The sequence below is a fragment of the Hyperolius riggenbachi genome, chromosome 11 (genome assembly GCF_040937935.1).
Source record: "Hyperolius riggenbachi isolate aHypRig1 chromosome 11, aHypRig1.pri, whole genome shotgun sequence".
Lineage (NCBI taxonomy): Eukaryota > Metazoa > Chordata > Amphibia > Anura > Hyperoliidae > Hyperolius > Hyperolius riggenbachi.
Window position 1 is genome coordinate 96,137,822 of NC_090656.1, and position 22,603 is coordinate 96,160,424.

A 22,603-nucleotide genomic window follows, 5' to 3' on the forward strand; every position below is an offset into this window, starting at 1 on the left:
TTCCCTAAACAGGATTTAAACTATGATGCTGGCCAGCTTCCCTGCTTGCTGCACAGTTTTTTGGCAGTTGGACAGAGCAATTGCCATTCACTAAGTGCTTTTGAAAATAAATATATCCCTGAGAATCCCCTATAAAGAGATGGACTAGTCCAAAACCTGTCACTTCTGTCAGATTTCTACTACCTACTGTAAGTGACAGCAACATAGGAGAAAAGTAATTTATGGCTCATTTTACTCTGGAATAAATGTACTTCTTATTTGTTTGTTTGCACATTTTTAACATTTTTTGCCATAGTGCCCCTTTAAAAGGAAACAAATATTGCAGCCTACATATCCCTCTCTTTACAGTTTTCCTTTAAGCTCTTAGCCAATTGCAGAAACACAATTCCCAGAATTCTGTGAAATTTGGAGTACAGTTATTTTTATTTATTTATTTTGCTGTATTTTTTAAGCTGGAATGTAAAACAGAAAGGTAGTTCTGCATTATAACATTTTTTGAACAACATGGATATATGCAGATCATTTTTTTGAACCTAAACTAGGATTAAGAAAAAACATACACAGACCATGTAGTGCAGCTTTTATTGTAACATTAGCTTCAATGCAATTTTGAGTGCAGGTGAACTGCAGTCTGAAGTCACTTGTTTTTTTTTTTTTTGTTTTGTTTGTTTGGTTGGTTCTTCTTCAGGTGTATTTATGGACTTCCTTCAGTTCAGGCTCAGCTTGACGTCAGAAGGTGACCTGGACTCAGAGCACTGGGTACAACACAGCTGTCTCTTTAAATGCAACAGTTACCTTGAATCTCTCCCTCTTCCTTTCTCTCCTTTTTATTTTCATCAGCTGCTAAATCTGTCTTTTGCGGCAGCTCCATATGCATTCTCCTGGCAAGCTCACGAAGTGTTAGCAAGCAGCATTACAAGGAAGGAATCCGTCAGACTTCTGCAACACCCATCTGCAAAAAAGGAGGACAAAAAAAGAAAACAGCAAAAAGCCCTTAAATAAAACATACCATCAGACTTCAGCCGAGTACATTGAGACAAATGCCACGCAGCAAAAGGTGTCGCTGGGATTACCAATGACGTGCTAATGGTTGTTCAAGCAATCTCAATGCCGCCTATTCTATGACTCACCAGCTCCCCTTGGGGGCCCGGCTAACGTCATTGAGGGACTTAGGGCAACCGGCAGATCACTAACTCAAGGCAAACCTTAGCTTTTCTCTATCTGCATCCTTCTGGTCTTTAAAAAGGACTGAGGTCATTGACAAGCAGCCTTTGAGCTTTTTATCAATAGCATCCCTGAAATAATAAGAAATTGCTTTCTTTTTTTTCACAGCGACTGAATTAAATGAAGACTTTCTCTCCTTGCTGTATTGGCTTTAAGATGCACCCACTCACGGCTGCACAGACAGCTAAAAGGGGATTGCAAAGGGATATTTTTTTTCTTCCCAGTGAGCCTGAAATTCCTTGACTTCAACGGGGAGGGAAAAAAAATTATGATGACAAAAGTTTACAGAATACAGACGTTTCTATTTTCAACCATCCCGAGTGGGTGTAATATTTTAAGAGATGAAAAAGGCTATCTTTAGTTAAAAAGCATTTCACAGGCTGCAGCATTGGTGCTAGATTTCTTTTGTTATAGTTTAACCACTTCGAGTTTAAAATAAAGCATTAAAATATATTTGCTTGTGTTGTGCCTTGCACTTTTATTCAATCCAATCCAAGTCCTCTCTGCTCAAATAGATAAGCAACGGCATAATAATCTTTAAAGAAAAAAAAACATTTCTTTGCTACAGCTGAAAGAAATCCTGCAATAAATATGCAGTGTGTATACTTCCTGCTTTCATGGAAGCAGTCATAGGGTTAACTAACTGTGTTTACACGTTAGCTGCTCTGCTGAAGTTCCTGAGCTGACGCAGCTGAGAGATCAAATTACACTTGTGATTACTGTAGTCACAGATGAGGGGGAATTAGACAGGCTAAACTCTCTAAACACATACAGGTCCTTGTCAAAAAATTTGCATATTGTGATAAAGTTCATTATTTTCTGTAATGTACTGATAAACATTAGACTTTCATATATTTTTTTGATTCATTACACACAACTGAAGTAGTTCAAGCTTTTTATTTTTTTAATATTGATGATTTTGGCATACAGCTCATGAAAACCCAAAATTCCTATCTCAAAAAAATAGCATATCATGAAAAGGTTCCGTAAATGAGCTATTAACCTAATCATCTGAATCAACTAATTAACTCTAAAGACCTGCAAAAGATTCCTGAGACTTTTTAAAACTCCCAGCCTGGTTCATTATTCAAAACCGCAATCATCGGTATGGGCTGGTGCACACCGAGCGGCTTTTTGGGCGTTTTCAGATCCGCTTGCGGCTGCGGATCTGCTTGGTCAATGTATCTCAATGGGGTGGTGCACACCAGAGCGGCAGGCGTTTTGCAGAAACGAAAAATGCCTGGGTGAGGCATTTTTTGGATTTCGGATGCGTTTCTGCCTCCAATGTTAAGTATAGGAAAAACGCAAAACGCCTGTAAAACCGCTTGATCAAGCGGATTTTGATGCGGATGCGGATGCGTTTTTTTCAAGAATGCGCACTTCCAGGTCAAAGTGTGCTTCCTGTGTGGCAGATTTGCATGAGGGATTTTAGACTGCGCAGGAGGAAGATGGCAGCAAAGTGGTTTACCACAGAAAACCTGATAATTAAGATTGAAAACAGCCCAGAACTTTATGACAAGTCTTTGCCTGGATATAAAGACCACCAAAGGGCTCATGAAATCTGGAGCAACATTGCAAAAGATTTTCTTGGAGAAAAATGGAATACTTTGAGCCAAAAGGGCAAGGATTCTAAGAGTAAGTATATGTGTACAGAATTGTTGTATTTTATTGATTTCATGCAGCACTTTGCAGACAATATATCATCACCCCTCCACTAAATGAGTAATTAAACAATTAGAAATTTCATTATCACAGGTCTCTGGCAAAGCTGTTCTCTCTATAGCCATCTCTCCTTATAAACAGCAGGTACATGTGTGTGTATGTACTCACATGTATTATTAGAGCGCTATTTGCCACTTTAGAGTGTCATGAATGATATAGACATACAACACGGTTTCAAGAATGTTTATTTGCACAATAATACTGATCTCGTCATGTAAGTAAATAGCAGCCTGCAGGTTTTTTAGTTCTTACAGTTATGGCACAAAATAATCAGCTAATTTGTATCTGTTGTGAATGGCAGAAATGGGACCACGTAAAGTAGCTGGTGGTAAAGTGACAAGAGCACTGTTTGAAAGATCCCCCTCTTCCTCCTCTATGGTCATGCTATCTAGTGTTCTCACATAATTATGCAAAATACATGTTGCCTTCACCACTATTATAGCATACTTTGGTTGCATTTTTATAGCAGTGTGATAAATGCGCCATTTGTTTGCCAGAATTCCAAAAGCACATTCTACTACTTGTCTGGCTTTGGTCAGGCGGTTATTAAAGACTACTTTCTTATGAGTCATATCTCTCTGTGCATACGGTCTCATAACATGCTCAGACAGTGCAAAGGCCTCATCAGCCACAAACACACAGGGGTAAGGTGGTTCTACAGTGTCAGGCCAGGGGCGTGGTGGTGGTAAAGTCATCTGGCCTGTGCGAAGCTTCACGCCAAATCGACTGTGCTGGAAGACTGAGGAATCATGGGAACTTCCGTAAGCCCCAACATCCACATAGATAAATTTCAAATTAGGATCCACAACAGCCATGAGCACTAGTGAAAAGAATTTTTTATAATTGTAATAGAGACTGCCAGTGAATGCAGGCATAACCAGCCTGACATGTTTCCCATCCACTGCTCCAAGGCAGTTAGGGAAATCATGTTTCTCCCAAAAAAGCTGCATGTTAGCCTCCCACATAGGTACGTCAGGAGTTGGCATAAATTCCGGTTGAAGTACTTTCCAGATCAATTTGCAGGTGTCCAAAACTAAGTATCGGATTGTACTTCTTCCCATGAGGAATTGGTAGTGAAGTGCTGCAAAAGAAAATCTGCAAAAGAAAAGAAATAACATGTATGTTTATTTTTATTCCTAGTTGCCCTCCTGCGGACAAGATGGAAGTCGGTCAGAGACAGTTACAAAAAGGAGATTGAAAAGCAATACCATGAATCCAAAAGTGGGTCTGGAAGTTCGCAGCGAACAAAATATAAATATTGTGGCATATTAGAATTTCTAAGAAAACATCATGAACCGGCTGAGTAAGTATGGCGTAAATGTTAACCTATTGCAATGTTTGTCAACTTCGCCAATAGAACAGTGAAGGAAGGAGTAGGCCCACAATGCAATTCAGTAGTGTGGAACGCATAATCTGCCATCACTCTACCAAATATATTGGGGGACGTAGCTTAATGTAAGGATGGCATAGGTCCAGTTTAAAATGATTATTACATGACAGGAATGTGGACTGTTCGTTACCCAACATAACAGTTGCCTGACAGTGCTGGTTATATGTTTGGCTGCAGTAGTCTCTGCATCACACATCTGTAACACACATCTACCAAAATCAGTGCTAGTTTACTCAGGCCAGTTTTGCTCTATGCTTGCTCAGGGGCTGTGCCTAAAAGCTATGTACACAAATAATGGGAAAAATAGACAGGCTACTGCTATTGTTTTGCAATGAAAGATGCATCGCATTGTGCCCATATATTTGCTGTGACATCCATGGTCACTATTCCATGAACTAAAGTTGTGCTTTCCCCTTTCCAAAGGACTGAAGATAGCCTACCACCAGATCCTGAGGAGGACGATGTAGAGGTGCCACCTACCACCACCAGTGATGTGGAAGTTGAAGAAGACACTACACAGGATGTTGACACTGCTACACTGGAAGACAGTGACTCTACTACCCCAGATCACACACCACACAGCCCAGCGAGTAGTCGGACACGCACAACTGTCAGGTCTAGTAGAGGTGTGAGGGTAGCTACACAAGGCAGGAGAATAGGAAGAGGTATGAGCAGGGCTGAATACGACCAGAAGCTGATTAGTTCAATAGAAAAGGCTGTTGATCATATGGAGAAGCGAGAGGATGAAATGAAACAACTTAAAGAGCCATGCACACAGTATCTTTTAAGTTTGGTGCCACTATTACAAAAAGTGCCTCCTGATAAGCAATGGGCAGCCAGACATGCCATCTCTGAGACCCTGGGGAGATTCTTACTACCTGAGAGCCGTGCAGATGACAATGTGCACAACTACTTGCAGCAACCACACCTGCCTGCTTCCAGCCAACAATATAATGCACACCCACAACTCTCTTACCATATGCAACGCATTTATGACCCACCCCACTACCCACCAATGCATATGCATAACATGCCATATGGTCAACAGCCTCATTACTCTATGCCTCCACCTCAGCGCCCTGATCAAGGTATGCGATTTCAAACATCATCTATGCACAGTGACTCTACAGTGTACACTGATTTAACATCGCACAGCCAGCCTCATACAAATGCTGAATTAGGTACACATGCTTACAATCAGGGCCCTGGTAGTATGTGTGATTTGCTATCACAACATGACTAGTTTTTTGTAGTTTTACATTTTATTTTATTGTTCAATGCTCAGATTTGGATCTTAGTTTACATTACCTCAATGTTATGAGGAGTCGCTCAGTTGGTGTGATTGCTAGGCGAAAGTTAGTGTCTTGTCGGCGAAGGGCATCCTTCAGTTTGGCTAAAAGGCCATCAAAACTAGGAAAAAAGAGCATGCTTACCTTTAGATCTACTGTTGTTTGTTGCAGAAACATTTCTCATTTGTGACATATTACTTTTGCTGCTGAAAGCAAAGTATGGACAACACATGTCCAAAATATTCTTTGCACAGAAGAACAAAACATTAAAACGAAAGATTTTGTTCAAACATTGCTTCATTACTGTGTCCCATATGCTGATTGTTGCCATATACTTAATGAAGTATGCACCAGGAGTATGTAAGGTCATAATATACTACAAATATTTTGGGTAAACTATGGATATATAATATAGTAGTTACTCCTATAGGAAAATTAGATGGAGGCCTTAGGCATTGAATACATAACACACCAGGATCAAGTATCACAGTTATTTGGTTAGCTTATGTATATGTTACGGCCAGAACCCGAAGTTTGGCCAGAACTAGAAGTGGCCGGCCACTTCGGGTTCTGGCCGGCCAATGTGCGAACTGGCCGCTGCGCTGCGGCCAATGTGAGAAATGCAACAATTCCTGTAAGGCCCGGTTCACACTTGCGGTTGTCTGCCAAACGGACCGGATGACCTGACCGGATCCGGACCGGATCCGGATCGGAACCGTACGGTTCTGATCCGGATCCGATCCGGATCCGGTCAGGTTGCATCAACGGTCCATCAGGATGCGATCCGGATCCGTTTGGCAGAAGTTACGTAAAACACCAAAAAAAAGTTGGGGTCTGGGAGGTCAGCAGAAGGGGGACCTGTGGAATCAGGCCCTCTGCTGTTTAGCACTCACCTCCACCTGCGACATGCTGCCAACATCTCCGGATCCGGATCCAGCTGTGCTGCTCCACTCCAAAATGCTTGCCCATGTGTCCCCAGCCAATATCGCCGCAAAAATCCGCATAGGAAGTGGGGTAGAACATCCGGATTTCTCAGCCAGTGTGTTGTGCGGCCTCCGGTTCCCATTTGTTTGTATTGGCCGGATGGTGCAGTCCGGCTCCGCCCCGGATACGGCTGCCGGAGGGGCCGGATGAAAAAATAGCGCATGTTGGAACGGAGGCCGGAGTCCGGATCCGGCCCGGATCCGGTCCGGCTCCGGTTCTGCAGAACGGACCCATGTGAACGGACGCATAGGCTTTAATTGCTATGCCGTGCGTCCGTTCCGTCCGTTCTGCAGGCGGTGCGGCTCCGGCACGGCGATTCCGGAGGGCGACCGCTAATGTGAACCGGGCCTAAGGTTAATGGGATGTTGTGGCCGCAGCGCAGCGGGCAAATGTATCACACATCTTTACTTTATTCAATGACAGCCGCCCGGCTTTTTCTCTGCCTCTCTCCTCCCCCCCCCCCCCCCCTCCTCTCTCTCCTCCCCCCGCCTCTCTCTCTTCTTCTCTTATGGGCAGCCGGGCGGGGACACGCGTGTCCCTCCGGAGTCGTTCGTCGCGGCAGGGGAATCCTGCCGTTCTTGCAGAGCGGGTGCTGGCAGAAGCGATGTCTGCAGCCTCCCCGCTCTGCTCTCCTGCCGCGACGAACGACTCTCCTGGACACGCGTGTCCCCCGCCCGGCTGCCCATAAGAGAAGGAAGAGAGAGAGGCGAGGGGAGGAGAGAGAGGCGAGGGGAAGAGAGAAAGCGGGGAAAAAGCCGGTCGGCTAAATGTCATTGAATAAAGTAAAGATGTGTGATACATTTGCCCGCTGCGCTGCGGCCACAACATCCCATTAACTTTACAGGAATTGTTGCATTTCTCACATTGGCCGCAGCGCAGCGGCCAGTTCGCACATTGGCCGGCCAGAACCCGAAGTGGCCGGCCACTTCTAGTTCTGGCCAAACTTCGGGTTCTGGCCGTAACATATACACCGGATTGATTATTGTGTTCTTTTTCTGTTTACAGTCAAACACAGTTAACTATGGGCCAAAAAGTGCTTCCAATTTCATTCCTCCCCAAAATACTTAGCCCCATGATAAAAATAAGTGACAAGTATTCTTACCTGGACACAGACATGCGGGTGTAGCCAAAAAACTTTTCTGGATGGTGCCTCAAATCTCTATATAGGGTCCTAAATTGACCCTTCTGGCGCCGCTCTTGTAGCATGGGATGCACCCAGTATCTCCTTGTCCTTGGCCTACGTCTCATATATGCTGCTACACAGAGCAATAACAGCACATCAGGAAACATTTTCAAAAACAAGTCACTCTTCTCTCCAAACCACAGTGTCACCTCTCCTGAACTAACCCACAATGTTGTTAAGGACCCCACCCTTTTTATATTGGGTTTTTTACTTCAATTGCTCAATGTGCTTCACATGTGTCATCAATATATCGCACTTTAACCCTTTGTTTAAGGTCTTTCTACCTCTTTTCCTGAAAAACGCAAAACGCAAAACGCTTCCAAAAACGCTTGCAAAAACGCACGCAAAAAACGCAAAACGCCCCCAAAACGCCCCAAAACCGCGCTATCAAAATGACACTAAGCGGTTCAAAAAACGCTAGCGTTTTGCGGATCTGCTTGCGGTTTTTGGTGTGCACCAGCCCTGAGACTGCCAACCTGACTGCTGTCCAGAAGGCCATCATTGACACCCTCAAGCAAGAGGGTAAGACACAGAAAGAAGTTTCTGAATGAATAGGCTGTTCGCAGAGTGCTGTATCAAGGCACCTCAGTGGGAAGTCTGTGGGAAGGAAAAAGTGTGGCAGAAAACGCTGCACAACGAGAGGAGGTGACCAGACCCTGAGGAAGATTGTGGAGAAGGGCCGATTCCAGACCTTGGGGGACCTGCGGAAGCAGTGGACTGAGTCTGGAGTAGAAACATCCAGAGCCACCGTGTACAGCGTGTGCAGGAAATGGGCTACAGGTGCCGCATTCCCCAGGTCAAGCCACTTTTGAACCAGAAACAGCGGCAGAAGCGCCTGACCTGGGCTACAGAGAAGCAGCACTGGACTGTTGCTCAGTGGTCCAAAGTACTTTTTTCGGATGATTCGGAGGAAGATTGGGGATAGGGAAATGCCAAAATGCCTGAAGTCCAGTGTCAAGTACCCACAGTCAGTGATGGTCTGGGGTGCCATGTCAGCTGCCGGTGTTGGTCCACTGTGTTTTATCAAGGGCAGGGTCAATGCAGCTAGTTATCAGGAGATTTTGGAGCACTTCATGCTTTCATCTGCTGAAAAGCTTTATGGAGATGAAGATTTCATTTTTCAGCACGACCTGGCACCTGCTCACAGTGCCAAAAACCACTGGTAAATGGTTTACTGACCATGGTATTACTGTCCTCAATTGGCCTGCCAACTCTCCTGACCTGAACTCCATAGAGAATCTGGGGGATATTGTGAAGAGAAAGTTGAGAGACGCAAGACCCAACACTCTGGATGAGCTTAAGGCTGCTATTGAAGCATCCTGGGCCTCCATAACACCTGCGCAGTGCCACAGGCTGATTGCCTCCATGCCACACCACATTGAACAGTCATTTCTGTTAAAGGATTCCCGACCAAGTATTGAGTGCATAACTGAACATAATTATTTGAAAGTTGACTTTTGTGTTTTAAAAACACTTTTCTTTTATTGGTCGGATGAAACATGCTAATTTTTTTAGATAGGAATTTTTGGTTTTCATGAGCTGTATGCCAAAATCATCAATATTAAAACAATAAAAGGCTTGAACTAACTTCAGTTGTGTGTAATGAATCTAAAATATATGAAAGTCTAATGTTTATCAGTACATTACAGAAAATAATGAACTTTATCACAATATGCTAATTTTTTGAGAAGGACTTGTACAGGGTGGATTACTCGGTTTTCTTTCTGTCCTATGCAAGAATCCAGGTCCACTTTTACCAGAACCTGAGGTGATAGGGATATGAAGGCTGACCTTTTAAATAATGCACATTGCTTGGCTCTCCTGCTGATCCTCTGCCTCTATTACTTTAAAGAAGTGGGGGGGGGGGGCAGATGGGACACAGAGACATGTTCTCTGCCTCATGACATGCCTCTGTTTCCCCAGACGCCACTCTCTGCCCCCAGCCACGCTATAGCCCCCAGAAATTAGCTACAATATTTGTCGCTATTTCGAAGGGTAATGGAGGAGAGGGATTCCCCGCTCAAAATGCTCACTGGGGGGTTCTTGCAGGCTTTCCTGCAATCCGCTTAGCCCCCCAGATCAGGTAGCCTAGTTCTTTTTTTAATTATATTAGCCCACCTCGGGCTCTCTTTAAAGGACTACTGCAGGGGGGGTAGGGGGAAAAAAGAGTTGAACTTACCCGGGGTTTCTAATGGTCCCCGTGCAGCCACTCACCGATGCTCTGGTCCCCGCCTCCGGTTCAGTTCTGGAATTTCCGACTTTAAAAATGGAAAACCATTGTGCCTGTGCAACCGTGTCCTCGCTCCTGCTGACGTCACCAGGAGTGTACTGCACAGACGTGGACCCAGGGACGGATCTAGACCAAGTTGCGCCTGGGGCAAGGTCAGGTTTTGGCGCCTAAACTGCCATTCCCCATCCACATTTTTCCGCCTTTTTAAGAATTCAACAAACTGCGCCTGGGGCAAGAGACCCGCTTGCCCCCCCCCACCCCCCCTAGATCCGTCCCTGCGTGGACCGTACTGGACCTGCACAATATACCTGCGCAGGCGCAATGGTTTTCTGACTTTTAAGTTGGAAATTCCAGGAGTGAACTGGAGGCGGGGACCGGAGCATCGGTGAGTGGCTGCGCGGGCACAGGATGTCTGCGGGGCACCATTAGAAGCCCGGGTAAGTTCAACTCTTTTTCCCACTACCCCCCTACAGTACTCCGTTAAGTCATAGATCCCAAAAAAGTATGCAGATCAGATGTGTATGACAAATCTGAAAAGATTAGCTCCATGCTTGTACCAGGTATTTAATTAAGACCCTACTGACTAGAAAGATCAGCAGGACTGCCAGGTAACTGGTATTGTTTAAAAGAAAATAAATATGGCAGCTTTCATATGCCTCACACCTTTTAAATGTCTCTAGTTTAGTGCATGAAGGGTTCATGACATATTGTAAGAGATGCGAAAAATGAGTGCAAGTGAGGAGTGATCGGTTCGGTACCAAGCTTAGTGGTCTTGTAAAAAGTAAAATTATATTATATAGTTATGTTTCTCAATTTTGGAAAGAGTAGAGGTAGAAAAGTGGATGCATGGATGGATAGATGGATTAAAGGATATATGAAAGCATGGATGAATAGATGGAGAGATAGAGGCCCATGTGCAATTACCTTTTCCTCCTGCATTATCTCCTAGGAGATAATTTTCATATTCTCTTTAAAATAACTTTGTACGATTGAATAAGTACCCACAAGTTGGTAATAAAGTACCATCAAAATTATTTTGAGTATTTTCTTGTTTGCTGGTGGCTTAAAAAGCATTTTATGACAAGTTGTCAAAATACCACCTGGGAGAAAACTCAGGAGAAAAAGTTTATTGCATAAGAGAGAGAGAGAAGAGAGAAAAGAGAGAGAGGAGAGAGAGAGATATGCAGTGGAGTAGGCAAAGCAAGTTTTATATTGGGTCCCCCAAGCACTCTATACTAGTGGCGTAGCTAAGGAGCTGTTGGCCCCGATGCAAGTTTTACATTGCCCCCCCCCCCCCCCCCAAGCACCCTATACATAAAAATTGATATGGCGCACCAAAACCTGTCAATGGCAACTACAGTGTCAGAGGTGCAAGAAGGGGATGGGGAACAGTTTGTTAAAGATTGCTACTATTCAAGGTATCTATACAAGTGATTATTATGAGTACAGGACCAATAGAGAGCTAATACTGCAGTTGAGGGAAGGCCCTACGGGTCCCCTCTGGCCCAAGGGCCCCGATGCGGTCGCAACCTCTGCAACCCCTATTGCTACGCCCCTGCTCTATACATAACAATATATGGCGCACCAAAACTTGCCGAGGAAAACCACAGTGTCAGAGGTGCAAGCATGCTGATGGGGATCAGTTTTTTAATGATTACCACTATACATAGCATCTATATAATCGATCATTACCAGCACATGACCAATAAGGAGCTAATACTGCTGTTGAAGGATGGCCCTTGATGGGCCCCTCTGGTCCAAGGGGCGCCAGTGCAGTCGCAATCTCTGCATCCCCTATTTCATTAGATAGATAGATAGATAGATAGATAGATAGATAGATAGATAGATAGATAGATTAAAGGGGCTCATACACTGGTCGAATTCTGCCATCGATCGACGGCCAATTCGACTGCTCTAATCAAATCGGCTAGAAACCGATGCAGCAGGAAGTATGATCAATTGGCCGATCGATAGATTTCTGACCGATTTACTCAATCAGACCGGATGGAAAATCTAGGTCGATCAGCTACTGACAGCAGATAGATGGTCCATAGAGTTGAATTGGATCGAATGGTGCAATAATGCATTTCGATCGATTTTCAATACATTTTATTCTGTTCCTTGTGTGTGGCACACATCAGATTCCTGTCAGATTGGACCCGACAGGCATCTGACAGGAATCTATCTGAAGGTCGGATCTGCTGCAAATCTATAATTGTGTGGCCACCTTAAGAGGCAGGTAGGTGGATGGATAGATAAATCTAGATAGATAGATAGATAGATAGATAGATAGATAGATAGATAGATAGATAGATAGATAGATAGATAGATCACTTTGTATAGTGCCAGCCTGCTGTCTGTATGATGCCGTACATAGACTGCCTTCTGAACACAAGTCATTAACTTGTCCATCGCCACCACATCTGATAAAGTTTCATGGCTCATGCACACTGACTGGTAAATGTCAAGTTGCTTGTTTTAAAGACTCTTAAAACAAAAATGAGGTTAAAAAAAGCTATTGCTGACTTCTAGCTTTAGTATTTCTGAGTCACTGACCCAGAATGACTAAGCAGGTCAAGAGTCTGATGCACCAAACTTATTCAGTAATTTTCATGCCTGCTTTGTACTGTTTTTTGTTTTTTTGTTTTTTTTGTCTTTTTAGATTTCTTCTCACTTCTAATGAATATGCACATAGTTATAGTTACTTAGTTATTTGGGTTGAAAAAAAGACGTACGTCCTTGAGTCCAACCAAAAGATGCACAATACAGTATAATAATTGAATCGAGTAAAAGTGGACCTGAACTCAGAACTTCCTCTCTGCTCTAAACACAACATCATAATAACCTTTAAACAATTAAAACGTTTCTTTGTTACAGCTGATACAAACCCTACAATAAATCTGCACTGTTTCTACTTCCTGATTCATGGAACCTGGCTGGCATATTGTTAATATCCTGTGCTTTCAAATGAGCTTATTTGCCATCTGTGCTATGGCAGTCATGTGCCACAGGGGAGAGATCAAATTACAACTTGTGATTAGACACAAATGAGGGGAATGCATTTCTCTATGTTTTCCTTCTGCCGTGTGAAAGATTTCAGGTCCACTTTAATGCACAATGCAAGGCAACTTTTGTCTCATAACAACTCTTGTGCCTCTAAAGATTAGCCTAAAGATAGTGTTACATGCCAACACATAAGCTATGCTTTCCTTGTGTAGAATAAACTTTGGTTCCGCTCTGGTGCGTACGCATGTGTATGAGAGTCAATGAAAAAACAAAAGTAACGTGGGTGATTTCCACCAGAAACCAACTAGCCACCCAGTCACAGGAGCTGGTAAGGAGCAGAGAGAGAGAGAGCTATCAAGCATGTAGGTCCGCCTCATCTCTAATTACTAGCGTGCTGTGCCCGTACATAGTTTTGGTCTTGACCTGTAAGGGCAAATCCTCCTGCCTCCATAAAGTACTATTATTTTATGTATTTATATGGGGCCTACATCTTCCGTAGTTCCGAACAGAGTAAATTGTCTTAATTAACTAAACTGTATGTTTTTGGAATGTTAGGAGGAAACCGGAGTTAGGAGGAAACCGGAAAGTTAGGATAAAAAATGTCAGTTAAATATATCATATAGGAGAAACACACAGTGATATTTTAGAAGTGAAATTAAGTTTATTGGATTTACAGAAAGTGTGCAATAATTGTTTAAACAAAATAAGGCAGATGCATACATTTGGGCACCACAAAAAAGAAATGAAATCAATATTCAGTAGATCCTCCTTTTGCAGAAATTACAGCCTCTAAACGCTTCCTGTGGGTTCTAATGAGAGTCTGGATTCTGGTTGAAGGTATTTTGGGCCATTCCTCTTTACAAAACATTTCTAGTTCAATCAGGTTTGATGGCTCCCGAGCATGGACAGCTCTCTGACTCACACCACAGATTTTCAATTATATTCAGGTCTGGGGACTGAGATGGCCATTTCATAACATTGTACTCGTTCCTTTGCATGAATGCCTCACTGTATTTTGAGCAGTGTTTAGGGTCACCGTCTTGTTGAAATATCCAGCTCCGGCGCAGCTTCAGCTTTGTCACTGATTCCTGGACATTGGTCTCCAGAATCTGCTGATACTGAGTGGAATCCATGCGTCCCTCAACTTTGACAAGATTCCCAGTCCCTGCACTGGCCACACAGCCCCGCAGCATGATGGAACCACCACCATATTTTACTGTAGGTAGCAGGTGTTTTTCAACACCCTTGTTATGCCCAAATAACTCAATTTTAGTTTCATCAGTCCACAGCACCTTATTCCAAAATGAAGCTGGCTCATCCAAATGTGCTTTAGCATACCTCAAGCGGCTCTGTTTGTGCTGTGGGCAGAGAAAAGGCTTCCTCTGCATCACTCTCGCATACAGCATATCCTTGTGTAAAGTGCACGGAATGGTTGAACGATGCACAGTGACTCCATCTGCAGGTCTTTGGTGCTGGTCTGTGGGTTGACTCTGACTGTTCTCACCATTCGTCGCTTCTGTTTATCCAAGATTTTTCTTGGTCTGCCACTTCGAGCCTTAACTTGAACTGAGCCTGTGGTCTTCCATTTCCTTAATATGTTCCGAAATGTGGAAACAGACAGCTGAAATCTCTGAGACAGCTTTCTGTATCCTTCCCCTAAATCATGATGGTGAACAATCTTTGACTTCAGGTCATTTGGGAGTTGTTTTGAGACCCCCTTAAATACTCGTTTTAATAATTGGATTAACCTGTGTATGTAGGTCAGGGGTCACTGAGCTTACCAGGCCAATTTGAGTTCCAATAATTAGTTCTATAGGTTTTGGAATCAATACAATGACAATAACCAAATGTATACACCTGACTAATTTTGTTTAAACAATTATTGTGCACTTTCTGTAAATCCAATAAACTTCATTTCACTTCTCAAATATCACTGTGTGTGTCTCCTATATGATATATTTACCTGACATTTTGTATCCTAACAACCAACGATTTATACAGGAAATCATGATGATTAACAAAGGTTTCCCAAACTTTCGAATCCCACTGTATATCCAATCCCACCCTCTCCCCATGGGTATGGGATTTCACTTATTATACCCAATGGAGAGTCAAGGTACAGGAGGTGAGGAGGGAAACTAACTTTCAGGAGCCTACTCCATAACCACACCAGACAATACACAACAAAACTCACTCAAATCAGGCAGATGGCAAGCAAAAGCAAAGGAAAGAAAAAAAAAGGACAAAGAGCATTTCTACCGTATGAAGGTCTATTCATCTGAATTTCTTGGGAAGATCACTGATCATGGGCATTAAACCGAGGGGGGGGGGGGGGGGGAGGGTGTTATGTTCTAACCATTTTCATGTCCCCAGATTGCCCTGAGTAACGTTAGGTCTTGAATTTCTTTGGTCGGGGTGTTGGCTGGCCTCTAGATCAGGTTTCAACAACTGTGATAAATCATTCCAAAATGTGAACACACATCACTCAACATGCTTCAAAATCATATTGGTGGGGTTCGCTTATTGGCATCCAGACATTTTAGCACTCACATGGATGACAGCTTCTGCATTTCTAGCTGTTTGAGAATTATAACCCCAGTACAGTCTCTGGATAACTCTAGAGTATTAGCAATTGTTTTAAGGAAGCACATAAATTAGGCAGGAAGTTCCGGTTCTGGCGCCTGTATGTAAGGAGGGTGAGAGAGGAGCTCCGCTGTGAGAATCAGCCCCACTAGCCATATCTGCCACTAAAATTCCTTCTGATCTTTGAAAACCGCAGGACAAGGTGGAGGAACAACCACAGAGACCCCAGAGCAATTGGAGGCACATGGATCGCTACTTGCTGCGATCCCAGAACAAGCGGGGAGAGTGCCACGCTGACTCCAAGATGCCTGCTGCAGAGAACAGGCATGGGGACAGCCATTCAGCTGCACCCATGTGGAACGAAGAACCCCGGCAGAGACGTGAGAGGGATAGTGAGCCAGACAGTGAGTCAGAAGCCACAGTGGGTGGTACAGAGATCAATATGAATAGACTGGTAGAGGCAGTAGTCAGGAAGCTGGCACCCAGATTAAAATGCATGATTCAGTAGGTGGTGACGCAGTCAAGAAGCTGCAAAAAGACGTAATAGCTCATACCTCACATATTAAAACAGGCTGAATAGTGCATCTTTAATATAGAGGATGATAGAGCTCAATCTCAAGCAAAGATCCACAAGCTAGAGTTATAAAATGCTGCTATCTTTGCAAGATAAGTTGCAGGACTTAGAGAATAGATCGTAAAGGAGCAATGTCGGGATCATAGGCCTTCCTGAATCCCATATTGCAGCCACCTTATAACACCATTGTTCCACAGCGATCCCACAGCTCCTGAGTCTTCCAAGCACCTGCAAAGTGGAGAGAGTTCATAGAGTGGGTGCCCAATACACAATGCATGGAGAGGAAGTGGCAATTTGCTCTGCAGTTCCCAGCAGTTTTGCACCTTACTGATCACTGTGTTAAACATCATATTTTTAAATCACCTGAGGGGCTGAGAAGTTTCTCTCACAACACACAGAAAAATATTACTGGATTACAAGGGATCACAGAGGGAGCTGAATTTATGGACTGAGGTACAGATAGCTAATAGCTATCTCCTTTACTATCACACTTGATTATCTGTCCTAATGTTGTTCCATACACTGGGTGTTGACATTCATCTTATAAGTAATCTTTTCTAGTGGCTAGCCAGGCCTTAACTGTCATCTTAATTTTACTGAAGTATTCTATATGTCTCAGTAGAGGGAAAACGTGAAGTCACCTGCTATGCAAAAATTTATATTCCTTAATGAGGGGAAGAGACACATTAGGAGCGGCTCCATCGCCAATAGCTTTCAGAAATTCTATTCCAAATTATATAACCTTGATACGCCTGGTGATAAAATGGGGAAGGATCATTTGAAAGAGGCAATTCGAGAATATATACAAGCAGCTGATCTCCCTAAATTAGACACTGACGCGACAGAGGAACTTGAACTGCCCATCTCAGAACAGGAGATTAAAAGTGTTATAGCAAGCATCAAAATAGGCAAAGCACCAGGCCCAGACGGATTCCCAGTGGAATATTATAAAAAATATAAAGATATCTTGGCCCCATATCTGTGTAAGCTATATAACGCATTGGCAGAAGGTAAACCTGAAGTACAATTCCCAGCACAGACCCTAGAATCACACATAGCAGTAATATTAAAGCCTAACAAAGATCCTTCGACATGTGGTAGCTATAGGCCGATTTCGCTTTTAAATCTGGACCTAAAAATATTTTCCAAAATATTAGCCAACAGAATAGCCCCCTATATGAATCAGTTGATACATTGGGACCAAGTCGGATTCATTCCAAATAGAGAGGCAAGAGACAACACTATTAGAACCCTGGATCTGGTCCAGCTCATCCGGTCGCGTAACATCCCTGGCATGCTCTTATCCACTGATGCTGAAAAGGCATTTGACCGGGTGGGCTGGGACTGGATAAAGGCTGTCTTGCAACACACGAATATGGGTCCGAGAATATTGGCAGCAATAGGGGCCTTATACACTAAGCCATCAGCGCGTATCAAGGTTAATGGAACTCTGTCTGACCCTTTATATATAAAAAATGGCACTAGACAGGGATGCCCGCTTTCACCGTTAGTTTTTGCCTTGGCTCTGGAGCCGTTCCTATGCCAGGTCAGGAGGTCTAGAGACATAAAGGGTTTTGAGATAGGGGACATAGAGCATAAAGTGGCCGCATACGCGGACGACTTGTTATTCTATATTAAGAACCCTACAACAACACTCCCTAACCTTTTAAAGGAATTTAGAAGATATGCGTATGTCTCCTCTTTCAAGATAAACCTAGATAAATGTGAAGCGTATAATGTAAATCTCCCTGAAACCACTAAATTACAACTAGAACGGGCCTTCCCCTTTAGATGGAGTAAAAAATCTATAAAGTACTTGGGCACAAATATTTCAAACTCCATGAGCGAGGTATTTGCTCTGAATTTCCCGCCAATCTTAAGAACACTAACAGAGGACCTGAAAAAATGGGACTTACCACAGTTGTCATGGTTGGGGCGCATAGCGGTAATAAAGATGAATGCGATGCCTAGACTGCTATATCTTTTTCAGACCCTCCCGATCCCTATGCCAAATTCATTTCTCCGAAAAGTCCAATTAACTTTTAACAGATACATTTGGAGGCACAAACCCCCTAGATTAAAGAGAGATATACTATACTGTACTAAGCAATCAGGAGGACTAGCGGTACCTAATGTCTCATTATACTATCATGCCGCAGTCTTAGTTAGAGCTGTAGACTGGAGTAGACACATAAATTGCAAACAATGGACAAAGCTAGAACAGGACTTATCTCCACTTCCATTAACAGACCTATTATGGATAGCTTCTCCAGACACTCATAGGTGGCCTTGTCCCCCCTTATGCACGAATACCTTTAAAAGTCTTAACAAACTTAGGCACTTGACTGAAATTTCCCCCTGGCCATCCCCCTTGCTTCCACTAATGGTGAATCCGGACATACCGGTAATCCCTACTTCCTGCCGCCATCACGCAGAGGAAAGTAGAGGTCTTACACTCTCCTCATTTCAGACACAGGGGGAGTGGACATCTCTTGAATGCCTCAAGGAGAAATTTCCTCGGCTTAATTTAAACTGGTGGAACTTATATCAGATACGCTACTATCTGAGGCGCCTAAAGATAAAACCTGACATGACAAGGCCACCTACGACTTTTGAACAATTATGTACAGGAAGAGAACCAATGAGGAAGACCCTCTCCATGATTTATGCTCTCCTGATTGACCAGTCTGTCCCAAACATGACCTTTCTGGAAAAATGGGAATTGGAATTGGGAATCTCTCTCTCTCCCTCGCAAAGAAAAAAAATCTGCATTTTCACCCATAAGACATCTTTAGCTACGAGAATTCAAGAAATTAATTATAAAATATTGACCTTCTGGTATCTAACCCCAGCTAGACTCCAAACTTTTTTCCCAGACAGTAACCCTAACTGCTGGAGATGTGGGAGACAGAGGGGCACGCTCCTTCACATATTATGGAATTGTCCCAAACTGACAACATTTTGGAAAGGAGTTGAAAGATTATTGGGGGAGGTTATTGAGGGAGAGATTCCTTTTACTGCGGAATTTTATCTATTACACCATAACGACTGGTCAATCAGAAGATATAAAAAATCAATCACAAGACACATTCTTAATGCGGCCAAATGTATCATAGTGAGAAACTGGAAACATACTATGGCCCCTGATATGAAAGAACTAATTGAGGAGATAGATTTGGTTTACTCAATGGAAAATCTAGCCCATGTAGCGCAAAACAGAACAGAAACATTTAAGAAAACCTGGAGATGCTGGTCTCAGTTCAGGGAGTCGGAGGGATTTGAAGCAGTGGTACTAGGGGAGGAACGTGGATGAAGGATGTAACACTCAGGTACATACTCTGGTGGTTGATGGCATAATTATAAAAGCCAGCAGTGGCCTCCTTGAGGATAAAGCTAATACTAAAGAATGTGCCTTAATTACCCCTAGATGCATTCTATAAACAGTGCCGTAACATACACCAGTATTCAGGATGCATCTATAAAGGAATAATGTGGTCTAGATGTTTTGTGGTTCAAATGTTGTTTTAGTCATATAATCTTATGAGCACTTACCTTATAATGTGAACAGTCAACTTCTTAAAGATAATTGAATAAATAAAACCTGGAGGTGTGTATAAGAATATCAGAGTCTAATACAATACTGCAACTCCAGACCTAGCATAGCTATGTATAGGGATCTAGACGTTGTCAGATTGCATTGTGAGTTATGTATTTCATATATGTGTGATTTTTGAACAAAGTCCTGCTACGGTATGCTCTCGCTTATTGTTGTTCAAATACATTATGACAAATAAAGATTATTCAAAAAAAAATTTATATTCCTAGGTTTTATTTTCTGTTCTTTTTTAATGATATCTTTCAAATTACCAGATTTTTTGGACTGTAAGACGCTCCTGACCATAAGACACACCTAGGTTTAGAGGACAAAAAACAGGGGAAAAAATATATACTAAACCTGGTGCATCCATGGTGAAGGGTCATTTTGTAGATTATGCCCCCTTTATACTTCATGCCCCCTTGTACCTCTTGTGTCTCCCTGTGTCCTTCTCCGTTCCCCATGTGTCCCCATGTCCTCTGTTTGTCCCCGTGTCCTCCTCTGCATGGGCACAGTACAAGGAGTCCTCGACATTGCGGGGTGTTGGAAGTTCATATTGCCAGGCATTCACAAGTCAGGAACTCCCTGCATTTGGACTATAAGATGCAGTCACTTTTTCCCCCACTTTGGGGGAGAAAAAGTGAGTCTTATAGTGCAAAAAATACAGTATATGCATTGCATCAGTTATAACACAATGGATATTATTTTGCTGGGGGGCTGTTATAGGGAAAGAAGAGTCGGGTGGAGGGTTCTCTGCGGTCTACGCTATCCATGGATAAAGTTTATATGTGATACAAGCCAGATTCTGATATCACTTTACCAATTGAAATGTTGCTGCGTGTGATTACATGGAATTTGAAGGGGCTTTGTACCCCAGAAAAGAGAGCGCAAATATCAGACAACTGAACTGGTCACATGCTGATGTGGCCCTGTTACAGGAAACACAGCTCTGCCGGAATCATGCTAAATTATTGAAGAAGGGGTGTGTAGGTTATGTATCTTTCAACTTCCTGAGCAGTATGGACGAGCTCAGCTCGTCCTTTACCGCCGGTGGGGATAGCATGGCCCAGGGAGATTTTTTTTTTTTTAAACTTTTTGTACATCATGTAGCTAGCACTTGGCTAGCTACATGTGTTGATCGATTGCCACCGCTCTGCCCCCACCCCCGATCGCCGCCGATCGTGGCGTTATACGTACCCCATGCCACATCCCGCACTGGCGCAGCCTCTTCCATCACCACCAGGCATCGCTATGGCGAGGATCGGGACTGTGCATGACATCCATGACGTCAGACGTCATGTCCGATCATTGCCATAGCGACGGCTGAAGCTGAATGAAGAAGTTACAGCTCTCGCAGGATCCCCGAGCGGTAAATATAGCCGGTGCACCGGGCAATCAGGGGACACATGTAGCTAGCCTAGTGCTAGCTCCATGATTTAAAACAAGTTTTTGTTTTCAAAATAGCCCTCCTGCGGATCAAAGTCTGCAACAATTGAACGCCAGGGAGGTTAACTGGCAACTCAAAGGAAAGCAGGTGTAGTGACCCTGATCCTTAAGAGGCTGGTTCATCAAGTTGTTGACTCCAAAATTGACACAGCTGGGAAGTGGGTCAGAGTCCGGCTTAAACAGGTTTCTGAAGTGATTGATGCTTACAATATCTCTGCCCCAAATGAAGATAATATGCAATTTTTGAGGGAATTAGAGATAAAAAAAAACACAAGTTCTTTAACAGAGAAAACTATAGTTGGGGAGTGATTATAATGCAGCACTTGATGTACTTGATGTACTTGAGGACAGGACTAAAACGCCACATGCAAACCATATCTACAAAAGAAAGGCACAGCAATTTAGCTGTTTTATACACGAGATGCATCTGGTAGATTCCTGGAGGGCACTCCATCCTTACAAGCAGCAGTATCCATATTACTCCTCATCCCAAGACATGTGGTCATGTCACGTGATTATATTTTACTATCCCAAGCGCTTGTTTGAAACAGAAATCTGAGATTGGTTATATGATCCTATTGGATCATTCGCCAGCGATTGTAGATAAATCAGAACTTACGCCTAGTGGCACTGTTATATTATGGTCTTTTTCCAGTCAGTTTTATGATGAGTTCTATGGGATTTTGAAGCAATGGTGGATGGAGTATTCGCAAAATAATACAGATCATATTCATGGCCACTTTTTATTCTGGGAGGCTGCGAAGCCTGTAATTCTGGGGGGGAAATCATATATTGCTCATAAAAAACAAACATATGCAGTGTATGGAGGAAGCTGGTCACGTCAGAGAAGCAGGACGACAACATCAGTTAAAATCTACAAATGAAACTAGATCAAATTGGATCAAATCCAAAGCAGAAGTCGATAAGTGGTCTAGAGCCAAGGATAAATTGTCATTGTCTTACAAAATACTAGGATGCATAACTGAGGCGCTTGGTTCTTCTACTGACCCTATATGCTATTACTCCATTGTTATTGCCTGATGAAGCGGGATTAAACCTGCGAAACGCATTGCACTTTTGGAGTATTGCAAATAAATTGTTGTTTACTATAAACCAACAATTTTTGGTGTCTTCTTGGAGGAGGTAAGTCCATCACTACCTCCTCTTTTTAAACTGTTTTTAAATGTTTTATACTAAGCTGGTGCCTCTTTTATACATCCTAGTATATTATCTAGTCCACCCTTGGTGGAGGGGTGTTGCCCCATCTTTCCGATTTACAGAGAGCGACTTCTTAACCTGAGTGGGGTCAAGTCTAATCTCCCCACCTAACATTGCAGTGGTTGCCTTTGTGGCAACCCTGGTTTGTGAGTATTACTT

At 43.2% G+C, this 22,603-nt stretch overlaps 1 protein-coding gene across 1 annotated transcript; it reads left to right on the plus strand.

The window, feature by feature from the left end:
* The first annotated feature begins 2,479 nt into the window (after window positions 1-2,479).
* On the plus strand, window positions 2,480-5,760 carry LOC137537563 (uncharacterized). The gene is made up of 3 exons (XM_068259427.1): window positions 2,480-2,859; window positions 4,087-4,249; window positions 4,760-5,760. Exons 1-3 carry the CDS (start codon window positions 2,568-2,570, stop codon window positions 5,577-5,579), a joined length of 1,275 nt encoding a protein of 424 aa, XP_068115528.1. The 5' UTR covers window positions 2,480-2,567; the 3' UTR covers window positions 5,580-5,760.
* Window positions 5,761-22,603: the final 16,843 nt, after the last annotated feature.